The sequence below is a fragment of the Mesitornis unicolor genome, unplaced genomic scaffold (assembly GCF_000695765.1).
Source record: "Mesitornis unicolor isolate BGI_N332 unplaced genomic scaffold, ASM69576v1 scaffold26008, whole genome shotgun sequence".
NCBI lineage: Eukaryota > Metazoa > Chordata > Aves > Mesitornithiformes > Mesitornithidae > Mesitornis > Mesitornis unicolor.
Window position 1 is genome coordinate 6,368 of NW_010204265.1, and position 14,472 is coordinate 20,839.

The following is a 14,472-nucleotide window of genomic DNA, read 5'->3' on the forward strand; positions in this document are numbered from 1 at the left end:
TATAGTCTTAGGTGCTAGCTAAATACTCCAGGTAGAAGAGCAAACCCTGCTGTACACTAATAAATATTAATAGCAGTAAAAAGGATTTATTTCTGGCTACTGTACCTCAGTTTCAAATACAGACTGAGTAAAAGGCAGCAACATAACACAGTGATGTTTGATATTCTTTTGGTTTTGACATTTAGCAATATGTCATGCTACAGTAGACACAGTAATTGCATTACAACTCTCTGAAAGGAAAAGCAGGAACTGGAGACATTAAAAATAAGGCAAAAAATGTCTCATAGAACCTCTGAGACAACAGAGGCAAATTACCCAGCCCCACAGCACAACTTTATTGACCTATTCCAGCAGCAAGAAGACATTAAAGATTTGCAATTTCCTTTCTTTATAATGGGAGATAGATGTGTGTGTTGTAGTTTCTGAGCTGCAACTTTATTAGGCACCCTATGTTCTGGGTTCATGCTGAAAATAATCAAGGTGCAGGGAAGCTAAATCTTCTCTGGAGTTGCAATCTGTTTGTGGTGTTAGCTTTGAGATGGGATCCTGCTAATCCTTTCACTGAAGACCCATGCCCCTTTACTGTGTATGGTATAAGTTCTCCAAAATGGAGAGATCATGCGCTGTGTCAAAAGCTGTTTCTGCTTTGCAAAAGTAAAGGAAACAAATATTCATACAGAGCTGATCTTTTATTCACTCCCTCACTCTGTTGTAGAGAAGCTCATTCTGATATTGCCTAATGGGCTTCATTGTGCTGGTGTCCATGCTGGGAAATCAGTAGGGTTTGCATTGAAGAGACTGTGGCAGTCACAGAATAAATTTGGGGCAAACTCCAGCCACAAAATTTATCTCCTTTGAGATAGCTTGTTTTGCTAATGGCCCAAGAGCACTAGAGGTGTTTGCTAGCCTTCCTTGAGTGAGAGTGTGTGCAAGGAACAAGCAGATGCTGGGGCTCTAATAGATTTAAACAGAGCCAAACAGTCCCTTAAAATTCCACAAAAAGTTTTTACACTTTTCAGGGTGTGCTGCTGCACTGAGATCCTTTAGTTCCTGTGCTTCCAAATTCAGTGAAAAGCTGAAAACAGGGTTACTGGTTTCGGTGCTGTGATGCCAGGGAAGGTAAAGAGTGGAGGACTGCACCTCCTCACACCGACACCCACCTTTGGACCTATAGTTTAAAGCATAGCAGGATAAAAAAAAGGAAGGACTGCTTGGTTTCAATAGGCTTTTGCAGAGGGCTGCTGTCTAATAAAATATGGATGCTAGAAATCTTTAAGTCTTACTGGCATCACCAAGAGCTGAGTGTTCCTGAGCAAGAGAACAATCCCTAACCTATACTGGTGCATAGGGTTATGCCTCCCCAGGTGCAGGACCTTACACTTGCCTTTGTTGTACTTCATTAGGTTCCTTTCTGCCCAGCTCTCCAGCCTGTCCAGGTCACACTGAATGGCAGCACAGCCTTCTGGAGTGTCAGCCACTCCCCTCAGCTTTTTATCATCAGCCGACTTGCTGAGGACACACTGTCCCTTCATCCAGATCATTGATGAATATATTGAACAAGACTGGACCCAGTACAGACCCCTGGGGAGCACTGCTAGCTACAGGCCTCCAACTAGGCTCTGCGCTGCTGACCACAGCCCTCTGAGCTCTGCCATTCAGCCAATTCTCAATCCACCTCGCTGTCCACTCATCTAACCCACACTTCCTAAGCTTACCTGTGAGGATGTTATGAGAGACAGTGTCAAAAGCCTTGCCGAAGCTGAGGCAGACAACATACACTGATCTCTCCTCATCTAACCAGCCAGTCATGCTGTCATAGAAGGTTACCAGATTAGTCAAACATAATTTCCCCTTGGCAAATGCATGTTGACCACTCCTGATAACCCTCTTTTCATCCACATGCTTAAGATGACATCCAGGGTGAGCTGTTCCATCACGTTTCCAGGGATGGAGGTATGGCTGGCTGGCCTGTAGTTTCCTGATGGATGGTAATATTTTGTTGCTGTTGCACTAATAGGGCCCTTGAACTGCCACAGATGTATAGTTTAAATGATATAGAAGATTATGTGAAAATACTGAAAACGTTTAATGTTGACTACTGGTGAGACAGAGTATGAAGTGAGGAATAATGACTTTTTTGTAATCAGTTATGATATAACTGGACAATATTGACAAGACCAAAGTCACACAGGTGACTTTCTAATCATACCAACTTCTCAGAAAAGAGATATTACTTCTTCCTACAAATTTTGACTCACTAACCACCTCAGACTGATAGATCCACAACAGTAACACAGTTGCTAGAGACTTATAAAGACTCCTCAGTACTGTAAAAAGAAGTAGAAGGTAAAAAATAAATGTCATTTTTCTTCCTCTTCCAATAGATCTATGAAGAGAAATCTGAGGAATTCCTCCTTTTTGGGACATTTTTTGAAGCCACGATGATTGATAGGAAGGTTGGGGACAAGCCAATAACCTTTGAGGTGTCTGTTGGTAAGTGGTTTAAGGTATTGTCCAAAGCAGAGAGGGAGTCTCAGGAGCGAGGGGATGCTACATGTTATTGACAGCTCTGTTTCAGGGCTCAGAAGTCAGCTTCAGAGCAGGGCTTACACGTTTGAATTAAACCCTGACCATCATTTCTGTAGGTGACAGTCAAGCTGGGCAGACTGCACCTAGCTGTCTCTACTGCTGGATGCCCTCTCATCCAATATAATACAAACCCTCTCACCCAATATATACAGCAACTCACCCAGCATTTACCCTCCTAATCTCTTGGGACACCCAACTCAAATAATTTACCTCAGGACAGAGTTCATTCTGTGGTGTCCATTGCAACTAGTCCTTGGCCCCTTTGGAGGGAGGACCCATGTGGACCCTCTTGGCCAACTCTGTTGAGATACATGGGGGTCTGTGAGTGTGGCAGGGGGGTGATGTACAGCCAAGCCTCAAAATGCATGTACCAGCTTGTGCTAGATCCTCTTGGTAAAGGCTGTCCTTCTTCTGAGTAAAGCAGGACTGTACTGCGTGAGGGACCTCTTCATGGTGGAGCTGAATTTGCCCCAGGAGCAGAATAAAGCGACAATGAAGACATTTTAGTGAACATAGACTGGATATTATCAAAGCAGAAGAAATTTTCCTTAAGAGAGATATTTGAATTGGTCTCATTTCCCTTGCAGGAGTTTGCTTATCTCTGTACTGGCCTCACTTGGAGTCCAAGTGCACAGTAACACCCAGCACTTCCTATATTTTTGTGCTTGTGTACCTGAGTGTGCTCAACAGTAAAGCTAAGTGTGCAGGGAGGGATGTCTGTGACTAACAAGGCAATTCCATAAATTATATTGATTCCTCATGAAACTTAGCAGGAAGCAGAGCTGGGAGTGACAAGAAACTTATTTGTATAGCTGGGCAAGAGATAATACTGATTCTTGTCGGAATTAATACTGAAGATGAATTTGGCTTTGAATTCTGAACCTGTACATTTACCAGCTACCTGCACAGTTGAAATTTGGACCCAAATTTGGTAAATCACCATTATTTACAAGAAAGGCTGAACCAAAATTCCAGATCAGAATGTTGTATGAGGTGATTCAGCACATCCTTGTGCAGGGATTGTTTTCTGCCTATCTCTTATAAAATCTGCAGTTACCAGGCTGATGGATGCACCTGTTTCTGAGTGCTAATAATTGCCCTTTAAGGCAAAATCCTATCAGAGAAGATGGCTGTATCATTAGCAGAGTAGTCTGTCATCAGGCTTGAAGCTAAGGCCTCAAAACATTGTTATTACTACCTCTGTAACCCTACTATGCAAATTTTCCTTGTCTGAAAACAAGCTTTAGCACTTCTGAAATCAGACTTTGAAATGATCATCCATATGTTGTAAAAAGGACATACATTTACTATGTAAATCAAATGCATATTGGGACTCCTGAGTCTAGAAATATCACCAGCAGTATTGGTTTTACTTCTGAATTTCTTTAGCAAAAGAGGAAGGTCCTGGGGGCCAGGAACCAGAGGATCACATCACATAATGCTGGGGGTAGTATACCAGGCATTTATTGCATATGGCAGGTAAGAAAGCTGTCCTGGAGTCTAAAAATTCACTGGGACTGACATACCTTGTCAAGACTTTTATAAACTGTGGTATGGCCAGAACAGCTAATGAATAGGAGAGGGCAAAGACTTTCCACTGGCATGACTCATCTTTCTCTTTTTTGAAACCTTATTCAGGTTTACCATCCCCAAGCTAGACATCTCTTCACTTGTAATCCTGTGTCTCTAGGTAACTTTGGAAATGTTACTGATGGGGTGTCAGCAGGAGCTGGAGGGAAAAAGAGGACATGTGATGAAGAAGCAGAAGAAGGTCTGCTGCATGAGGGGGAGGATGAAATTTCTCATGACCTTGGAGTACCCCTGATATCCACCACACACCCCGAGAAGCCACTAATCACAAGTGGGAACAGGTAAGGATCTGCACTTCAAAACATTATCATGTAGGACTCTGGTTCCTATTTTCTAATCCTGCAGGATGCATTAGTGAACCCTGGCAGCATTAAACAGGTTGTGTGGAATTCAGGCTTTCATAAGAGGATGTTGACCATCCTCAGTCACATCTTTCACAGCAGTGAATTTTGCAAGCTCCACTGAAGTGAATGGACTCTGAGCCATTTCACACTCTTCTTCCAATCTTTGCCTAATGGGCTCTTGAGCTGTTGTTCATAAAAGAGCTACGTTATACCAACTATACATTGGAAAGCTATAGAAAAGTGCAACTCCTTCAGTGCTATCAGTGGTTTAGGGTTCCATACCTTGACCACAGGTAACATCCACCCATTCACCAGCTTCAGAAGCAGAACAACACATCAAAAATATTGAAATCTGATCAAGACAAAGTCAGCTTCCCAGAAAACTTTCCAGAGATGATAATTATAGATGTAGACTTAAATAACAAGAAGAAGGAGGAAATAGTCCTTGAAAAAAAGAATAGAGCAATGAATGAAAACATGCAGAACTGTTCTTCTAAATGGCCTTGTTTATAAACAGAAGTGCAAGGGTTTAATTAATTTCAAAGATGTTAATAAAAAGAATTACTTTGTTGCTTTGGTAGGTAGAACAATCCCTGATATTGCTGAGTGCCAATGCTAGATGGTACCTCTTTCTTTAGAAGACCAGGCACTGCCAAGCAGTTTACATATATAAGTACCAGGTGGGAAATTTCAACCTGGATCTGTTTGGTTTCTGGACCTCCCTAAAGTAAAAAAGGACTTTCATTCTTTCGTGCAATCAATGGCTCAGTCAGATTAAATAAGAGTTAGTGAAAGAAAACAAGAATGAAAATACCATGGTACAAATTTGTGTTTCTTCAAAAAAGAAAAAGAAGTCGGGGGGGGAATAATGTTTGACAGAAAGATAGTTGTGTCTACTCATTAGCAGGACCACAGATTTGGGTACATGCTGGGTTATTATCCTCCTTGGGAGACTATGGGATTTTTTAGTTTTTCCCTTAACAAGAATTTAGATTTAAAGAACCATTGTAAAAGAATGAATCATCCTTTGAATCTGCTGTTTGCTTCTTGACTCACTCCAATATTAACAAAGTTTTCTCTCATTAAGGCTCCCTCTTCCTCAAATTTGTGTAAAATCCTGCGTCTTTTTTTCCCTCCAGTACTATCTGAAACAGTTTGGGCAGACACAGATAACAACTAATGACTTACAACTGTCATCTCATATTGGCATCTCACCAGTCTCATCACTGGATATTTTTAGTATTAATCAGTACTTAATGGGATATCCAGTAGTTTAGATAAACTCTGCATTTTGGAATCATAAATAAACAATAGGAAACAGTAGCAAGAGTCCATTTTAGAGATGAAAACCACTAATTAAAGTAGTAGGCAGAGCAATAAGACTTCTAAAGCAGACACCATGAAATTGCCAGGAATTTTCCACATTTACATCAAAGTGTATAGCAAGGGTAAGCTAACACTGAAAAAGTTGTTCCCTCAAATTCTCATATAGGGAACAACAGACGTGAAAGTTCAATCTTCTGTGTGTGTTATTTCATGGCTATATAATTTTATTAGTAAATCCCATGAAAAGACTCGAGCTCTATGAATTTCAGGTTAAGACGTTCTGGCATTGGGAAATAGTTGAATTGTTCTTCCCTTTTATGAAACCACCAAAATTAATGGTTGCCCAAGTTCTGTATGACTCTGCTATGCACTGAATCCAATGGCTATTGCTCACCTTGCTGTAGGTCAGTGAGGAGAAGGTAGGTGGGAAATTCTGTTTGTCTTTTAATATTCCATAGGGCAGTAAATGGAGTTGTAGAGAAGATCTTAATCTTTTTAAACAGAAAAATTCTCATGTAAATCTGCAAGGAATATGTGGAAGTTAGGAATTAAGGATAAGACACTCAGGAGCGACAAGTGATTTAGTTTCTGTTGGCTTGTACCCTGTTCTATATGAAACAACTTAGGGTATATTTGAGGCATCTTTACAAGCAACCATGAGAGACCCAGCCTCTTCTGGGGCCACAGGTGGATGCCCATGCTTAGGCAACTTGACCTGTTTGGGCTCTGGATTTCAGGAGTATCTTCAGATAGACCTTGAAATGGAACAAATCAAGTCTTCTCTCCATACCAAGTGCACTCCCCTTTCTTGGATACCTCAGCCTCTCCCACAGGAAAGGAAACGGAAAATGCAACCATTTTTTTCTGCCAGTTGAACATCATGAAAAGCTGGAGGCTTGGGTAGTTTTATTTCTTATTATTTGCAGCTTCTGTGTAGAAATACAGAAGGGTCAAAAGGTGAGTATACACCAGAAAACAGCTCTCTGGTGCAGCCTTGTCTCAGCTGCAGAGCACATATTGGTGGTGTTGGGTTGGAGACATTTACATAAGAACATAAAGCAGTTTGTAGAACTTCACATCCATTAAAACACTCTCCATTGTCCCACCATTAGTAAGGAAAATGATGAGGCCTCTCTTGTTAAATCCAGTATGGCTGAGCATGGTGTTTCATGGGAGTATAATATGTCTATAAAGGGAGGACAACATGCTTACCAGGTACATGGTTTTGACATAGTGCCTACCACAACTCTAACCCAAACATCAGGCTTTGGAGCAGGTGTGTGTTAAAGTCTGCAGAGGCTCTGGTTATGCTGGCATCTTGCTCATTTTTTTTAGTACAAGACAATCACTCATACAGCTGAACACCCAAAGCAAGCAGCGTTACAAAAAGAGTCAACATGACAGCTTGGACCTAAAATAGACCAGGAGATGCATTTTATCATTGAGTTATTATGAGTTTGGTATCACTTTTACTAAGTAGGGTCCTGCAGATCAGCTTCTGCCAGGAAATGTCAATCTCCACTAGGTACTGCTACTGAAAAAAAGCACCCTATGAAAGTGATGTGATGGTGAGACGCTGCTATGCCTCTCCTGCTGTGCAGTGTGCAGAGCCATTGCTCTTGAAGAGGTGATCAGATTTTAATCTTTGTTACTTTTTCCCTTGTTACTTCCCAGCATTTACAGTATTTCAGTGCTTCTCTGATGACTCTTGTCTGGCTTTTCTTCCACCCTGGAAAGCACTGAAATTACATCCATTGACTTCAAGATTTTTCTCTTCAGGGATCTCACAGGTAGCATAAGAGATGCTTGTGTTTGTTCTTCCCAGTATTTACTGGTTAGCACATGTGAACACATCCTGTCATGTCTTCAGTTTCTGTGCTGTAGTGTAGCACCAGTTTTTCTTTTTTGCACCTCCTCTGAACTCCTCTCTCGCTCTTATGATCTGCTTCATACTTCCTTCTCACAGGAACTACCAATACCTGCCATATGATGAGAGGAAGCCCTGTATCTGCGTCAAGAGCTACTGGGGCAACCAGACCTTTCGGCTGTACTCTTCCAACACTCTTGAGAAAATGGCAGATCACCTGGTAAGTGGCATCCACCCTCCCAGGCTCACGTATTCAACAGAGGATGGCAGTGAGAAGTCACATTCCCTGAAAATGGCCTTCAAAATTCCCCCCAGATGCATTCCTTGCTGTTCATTTTGTGAAAGAGTAGGTGATATCAGCCCCTCCTCTTTTTTTTTTTCCCCAAATTGCATTGGTCTGTTAGAGCTAGTCAAGTATTCCTGTCCACAATTTTTTTTCAGCCATAGGGCTGTTTTCTTTCCTCAGAAGTGTTTTGTTCTTTGCAAGAACAGTAAAACAACTAAAATATGGATATACAATAACTCCATCTCCTATGGCTCCTCCTCTCATGTCTTCTTGCCAGCCCACATAGTTTGACCTATGTTTATGCTGGAAGCTCTTTAAAGGACATTTTTTTGCTTCTAGTTTTCCTAAAAATATGGATAGAGACAAAATGGCATATAATCTCATTGTGATGTCATTGTGATGCTCTAGTCAGTGTCTTCCAATAATATTTTTCTACACTTGTTTAACCTTGACACTGTCCACAGTGTCAAGAAAGTAGTAATTTTTTTTTAAGTTACTTCTGCTGTTGAATATTTTAATTTGGGACACTCAGATTCAGAGTCTTATTCACCCCTCATTTTTGCTTATATACCTCTTGAATGACAACACTGAAGTCACACTGATGCAATGTTTTATCATGAGAAGACAGTGGCTTATAGGGCAATATTTTCAAACTCAGGTATTTGAAAAGTAAGTATCTGCATATATACATAGAAAGATGTCAGGTTACAAGGTCACCTCTCTCATTCTTGCCAGTCATACAGTGAATCATGGTGGTGTAACGCTGGCAGAACAACAAAGTGCCCTTCTTTACATAACGGCTTTTTCATGTATTTTTTGTAGGAAGAATCATTAGAGCAAGTAAAGGATTTAATCAAGGTTTCAATGATTGCATCTGAGGAGAAAATGAGGACAACACTAAATGATTTTATCAACCAAAGCAGGTAACAACATTTACTAGAAGCATATAGAAAAACAACTTTATATGTTGGCTACAGATTTGAGACTAGACAAAGAAACTGAAGATACTAAAAATGTACAGTAAACTTAGTGAGATTTATATTTTTAAATTCTGCTTTAAAAGAAAAACCTTCCCAAATTGCAGTTTCTATTTACATAAAGTATTTTATTGTTATTTTCAATATTCAAGATTGACAGTAGACTTCTGCCAATCATTGCCATATTATTTTGGCTTTCTACACTCTAAGATTTGAACATATGTAGGAATAAGTAGGATTTAATAAAGTGTGTAATGGACATACTTAGTGTGTCATAGTACATAGTTAAGATAAAAACAGAGGATTCCACATGCTGGTATAAATCACTTAGTGGGCTCTGTATCAGATGACATGGTTGGGCTCAAAAGAGATATAAACCCTAATATATAGATATTAACCCTCTTTCTTTGAAATGTGCAGGTTTTGGACTCTATTCTTTGAATCTTACGGATACTCAATATTTATTTTAGAGAATATCAGCATCTCTATCTTCTGCTTCATGTACTGCAGCAGAGAACATTTCATTTGAATGCATTTTAGCAGCTCACATTAAAAATGTTATTCTTTTGTCCTAGGGCCTTCATTACCATTGCTGAAAAGAAGCCCAAAGGGTTGAACTACACTGCTTTGGACAAAAAGAGACTCATGTTGTTCAAGCAAGAGCTCGTATGTGTGTTTTTTTCTTTAGATATTGATGCAATGATGGTAACTGAAAGCATGCTGGTTGCATACATATTAATTTCTGTTTGATTTCACCATACCATATGAATATAGTATCCAAGAGCACCTTTTTAATACACCCAGCTGTGCTTAATATAGAGTTTTAAGATACCCTAACATAACTCAAAACATGATGTTTTTAAATACAAATAAGACATTATAATAATGAGCTGATTTTTCTTTTCCATGCATCTTAAAATGGATGATGCTGAGTTCAGTGGAAAAACACCAAATTAATGCTGCTGTTAAGTGGGGCTAATTAATATGGTGGGACTGAACTTCAAGACTAGTAGAGCCTGGCATTCTGTATTCTTCGATGTAGTCACCTCCTCCAGGGAACCAGTGAGAAGAAACCAAGCTGGGTGCAGGTTGTCTGAATGTTAATTAGCTTTATTTACTATTTGTAGCACAGACTTTGGTTGTGACTTCTGTCAGGACCAAGAACCAAGAATTCTATGTGGTAAACACACATTTCTTGGGACTTCCATACATGCAGTATACATACAGACAAAGAGAAGATGAGGAACATTCACATTTGGTGTTACTCCACTCCAAAGAGTTGATCAGTTTCTGTTGTGGCAAATAAAGTGGGTCTCCATCTTCTCTTTTTAACTTGAACCTAAGACTGTCTTTTGCTTCTGTGTCCAGTTCAGACTACTTGATAACGCATAAAAAATACATGTCATCTTTCATGACTACAGGAAGCAATGTCCAGTGACGCCAAGGGAATTGTTCAGCAGCAGAAAAAGAAGATGCCACTGGATGAAATGATGCGTGAGACTCAGATCTTTATAGATAAAATTAGATTCTTGGTTGAAGAGGTAATCCACACAGAAATTCAGATAAATTTAAAATCCAGGGCTTGACTTTGATTTCCATTGTCCCATGTGAGTAATAAATTCTGGCCTGGTGATCTGGACCCAGTCCCATTTTGCATTGAATGGAGTTGTTATCAAACTGGATTAGGAAATGCTAGGCTATGTGGTATAGAGTGAATGCAATATAGAGACTTTTTTCTTCCTTTTTTTTTTTTCCTTTAAATAAAGTCATCCCATATGTGCCCTGGTGTGAGCTCAGGGGTCTCTATACTAAACTTCACTGTGCAGACACTGCTTAGACGTACTATTAAGCCTGAGAATAACAGCAGAATGGACATACTAACTCAGGCCAAAATCCAGCCAGTCAAGTGCTCGGGCAAATGCTATTTGGGGCAGGGTAAGGTCATGCCATGGAGCATCCTCACAAGCAGAATAGTTGATCATATGTCAGTGCTTGAGTTTGGCCCTGGTCTGTTTTGGTTTGCAGGTATAGATGGAGTTGGTGGTATTTTCATGGTAGGTACTTTCAGCTTATGCAGTCTGTGGGTAAGTTATTTCCTGAGACAGGAATCTGTACTCAGAGTTTTAGTTTTAGTTTCTCCTGAATTGATTTATGGGTGCTCCATAATCACTCTACTAAGTTCCTTACCTTCAGCTGTGTTTAGGTAGATTTGGAGATTTGAACTGCAAAGCATGAGGCGACAGCTTCTTTTATTCTGGGTGCACATCTACCACTGCACAGGAGCTGTGAGGGAATCAGCACTTGGTAGAGTGTTTTAAGAAAAAATAATGGTGATGGCTCATAGAAAAAAATCAGTTTTAGTTCAATATTCCTCATTATTTAACAGCCTCAGAACACGGTGCCTGATGTGTTCATCTGGATGCTCAGCAGCAACAAGAGAGTTGCATATGCCAGAGTCCCAGCAAAAAACATACTCTATTCCCCAGCGAAAGAGCAGAAAGGCAAGGACTGTGGGAAGATAAAAACCCATTTCCTGAAAGTAAGTCTGGGGCGCTCTGCATACACAGGTAATGCCAGGAAGCATTCAATATTCAAATTTCTTCCAGGGATTGTATTTTCCAGGCTCATCTTTGTATTCTACTAAAAATGTGTACATGCTTACATCCACCATCTATTAAAGTTTGCTTCTTACATTTATGCTTGTCCTTCTTTAAGCACTGTATTATTGCCAGGCTTTTGGTGTATAGATAATTCATTCTCCCACTACTTGCTGTGGCAAGTATATAGCATTGTTTATCTATAGTTTATATGCTCCTTTATTTTCTCTGGCTTGGTAGGACGCAGCATCCAGCCATCTCTCTTTCTTGAGTTTGTTGTTGATGTGTGGATTTTTTTCTTCAGTTACCAGGCAAGCGCCCGCTGGGCTGGACTGTGCAAGCTAAGATGGATGTCTACCTATGGCTTGGACCTGCCAGCTATGCCCACAGAATCATGGAGAACTTGCCTGCAGGATATGAGACTGAATTACCATCTAACACCAACTCAGGGCATGGTGTGGTGCCCTCACCTGCCTGCCTGCTGTATAGAAGTAAGCCATATTCTTCTCCATATATATGAAAGTAAGGCATATTCATTTCCATGAGCAATTAAGAGGGCTTCTAAGAAACGCATGGCCCCAGAAGTTCCAATTCAGAGGGTGGCACAATCTCTGTTTAAAGTAAGTGTTCCAAGATGATCACAGCTTAGCACCTTTTCATCAGCAAAGGCTGGTTTTGTTGCTGAGTCATCAGTCCACTTTGCATATTTAACGGGAAGAAAGGACCCATTGCCTTGCACTTTCTGCTCCCTGTCCCATGGGCCTGTCTCCTCATAATGAGGAGCATCTTTCAGTTCTCCTGATTAAGCTACCATGTTGAACACTTAGTAGATAAATCAGCAATGGGAGAGAAAAATCTGGCAGTTAACAACCTTGCAGTAAAGACTTGCATTGGAAACAACTTCTGTGTGTCTCAGGTGTTTCTTTAGTGAGACAGTGCTAGCAACAATTGCCCTTATCAGATCCTTGTTGGACAGTGGGTGGTGAATCTCCCCTTCTTACTTATATGCTGAATAATTTCCATGAAGCTGACATTACTATTTTATTTGCACTGATGTAGCCCCACACCTCTTCCAGCTGAGAGCCCACATGTACCAGGCGAGGGGGCTTATTGCTGCTGATAGCACGGGACTTTCTGATCCTTTTGCAAAGGTTACTTTCATGTCACACTGCCAGACCACAAAGGTAGGTTGCAAAGTCTCTTTCAGTAAATGAAAACACTTTTTTTTTTCCAGTTAAGCCATGAAAAGGAAAAGTTTTGGCTTTGCAAGCAGCTACCTAGCAGGAAAAGTTAGATACTTGCTATTAAAGAGCAACTCCTGGCAGTCCACTGCAAGCAAGGCAAAAGTTAGGTGTAACTTGCTACTGTAACGTGAAGTGCAGTAGTACTAGTTTATTTTAGTTTCTTCAGATGTCAGATTCTCTGGGGCTACTGGGCAAGTGAATTACCTTTCTCTGTCTTTTCATATATGTTTTAAGTTTGGGACCCCCCATGGTTCTCTTTTCGTATAATCTACGCATGCAATGAGTGAGCAAAGAGTGAAGAAGACATTTATATGGCTTCTGAAGCCATGCAACCGGTGTTGCTCTTTGCGATGGAATTTGGCAGTACACACGGATGGTTTTAGAGTGGCAAAGTTGAAATGAACTTAAAGAGTAGAGAGCTTTGAGACTTTCTGCACACCTTAAATGCTGCAAAAATGTGCCCATAGAGAGTGGTCTCACATCTCCTTCAGGCATTTCCAGGGGGCAAATGGTCTCCTGTGGGCATTTGATGCATCCTCTAGAGAGAAGGTGGAGCTTCTACACAGCTCCAGCAAGAAGGGTTGAAGCACAGACCTGGATGATGAGCAGGAGGAGGGTGCCTCACACAACACAAGGACTGACTTTCAGGAGTCCTGAACCCTCTACAGCCACCCTGGAATTAAAATGGGGCTGAGATTTCTGAAACCTGGGCCACAAGCAGAATTTGCTGAGCCAAAATACGGCTTCACTTCAGAAACAGTGTTTAACACCCTCCATCCAAACTCTCCCCAAAATGCTCCACAGAACACTATCTAAATTTAATTAGCAGATGCCTGCTCTTGAATACTCCTACTGAACTCAAGAGTGCTGTCTGTGTACGAAGGAGCTCATTGCCAGAGACCAGCAGCACAAGTGTAAAAAGGCATCTCAGCTCTGTGGTGCCTTGAGTTTGCTGACCATGCAAGAAGGAAAGACTCTGACATTTCCTGAACCATAATTGCTGAGCTTCTGAAATTCCTCTGGCACCTTCTTCTCTTAGGAAGCGAGTTCTGTAGTGTGTGTCTAAGAGAGCAAGAAGGAAAAACTTTTCTCTGCTGTAAGTCATAGGTAATGGTGCTGCTTTTGCCTCAGGGATACGAATTGATTTTTTCCTGTAATGTGATTTTAACTTCTAATAAAAGTTGGGGAATGAAGCCCATAAAGGTAGTTAGTTTAGATGCACCAGACTCAGGAAAGTAGAATTTGACCCAGGAAAAATAGCATTTTATAGGCACAGAAGTGTTAGGTTTATTCACTCTCTGAATAAAATATTGCAGCCAATAACTTGCTTGTTTTTAGAAGACTGTCAGCCAAGTGCCAATAAACTTTAGTCAAGAACCTTATTTCCATCTGAAAGAATGATAGCAGGTTATGAGTAGTTTTGCAGTTGGCATATTTTCCTCTTTAAATGTTATATTTTTAAAATATATTTCCTACCAAGACAGTTAAATCATTGTCTATGGTGAAATTATGTCTATGGCATAAGCATCCACATAAGCCAAATTACAATTTAAAAACTATTGATTTATTATGAGTGATTCATGTAAATATATATATTTTTTTTTCAATAAAGTGTTACATGTCATTGCACTGATGTAAAAATAAGATTGAAA

General features: G+C 40.4%; 1 protein-coding gene across 1 annotated transcript in view; it reads left to right on the plus strand.

The window, feature by feature from the left end:
• The window catches only part of FER1L6 (fer-1-like family member 6), a gene marked incomplete at both ends in the record, with an annotated part of 20,953 nt that overhangs the window by 5,222 nt on the left and 1,259 nt on the right, over positions 1 to 14,472 (plus strand). Inside the window, 9 exons of the mRNA XM_010191010.1 lie at positions 2,385 to 2,493; positions 4,280 to 4,460; positions 7,816 to 7,936; positions 8,825 to 8,925; positions 9,555 to 9,645; positions 10,401 to 10,520; positions 11,366 to 11,518; positions 11,881 to 12,067; positions 12,636 to 12,760. Coding sequence (XP_010189312.1) covers positions 2,385 to 2,493; positions 4,280 to 4,460; positions 7,816 to 7,936; positions 8,825 to 8,925; positions 9,555 to 9,645; positions 10,401 to 10,520; positions 11,366 to 11,518; positions 11,881 to 12,067; positions 12,636 to 12,760 — 1,188 coding nt within the window. The remainder of the gene's footprint in view (positions 1 to 2,384; positions 2,494 to 4,279; positions 4,461 to 7,815; positions 7,937 to 8,824; positions 8,926 to 9,554; positions 9,646 to 10,400; positions 10,521 to 11,365; positions 11,519 to 11,880; positions 12,068 to 12,635; positions 12,761 to 14,472) is intronic.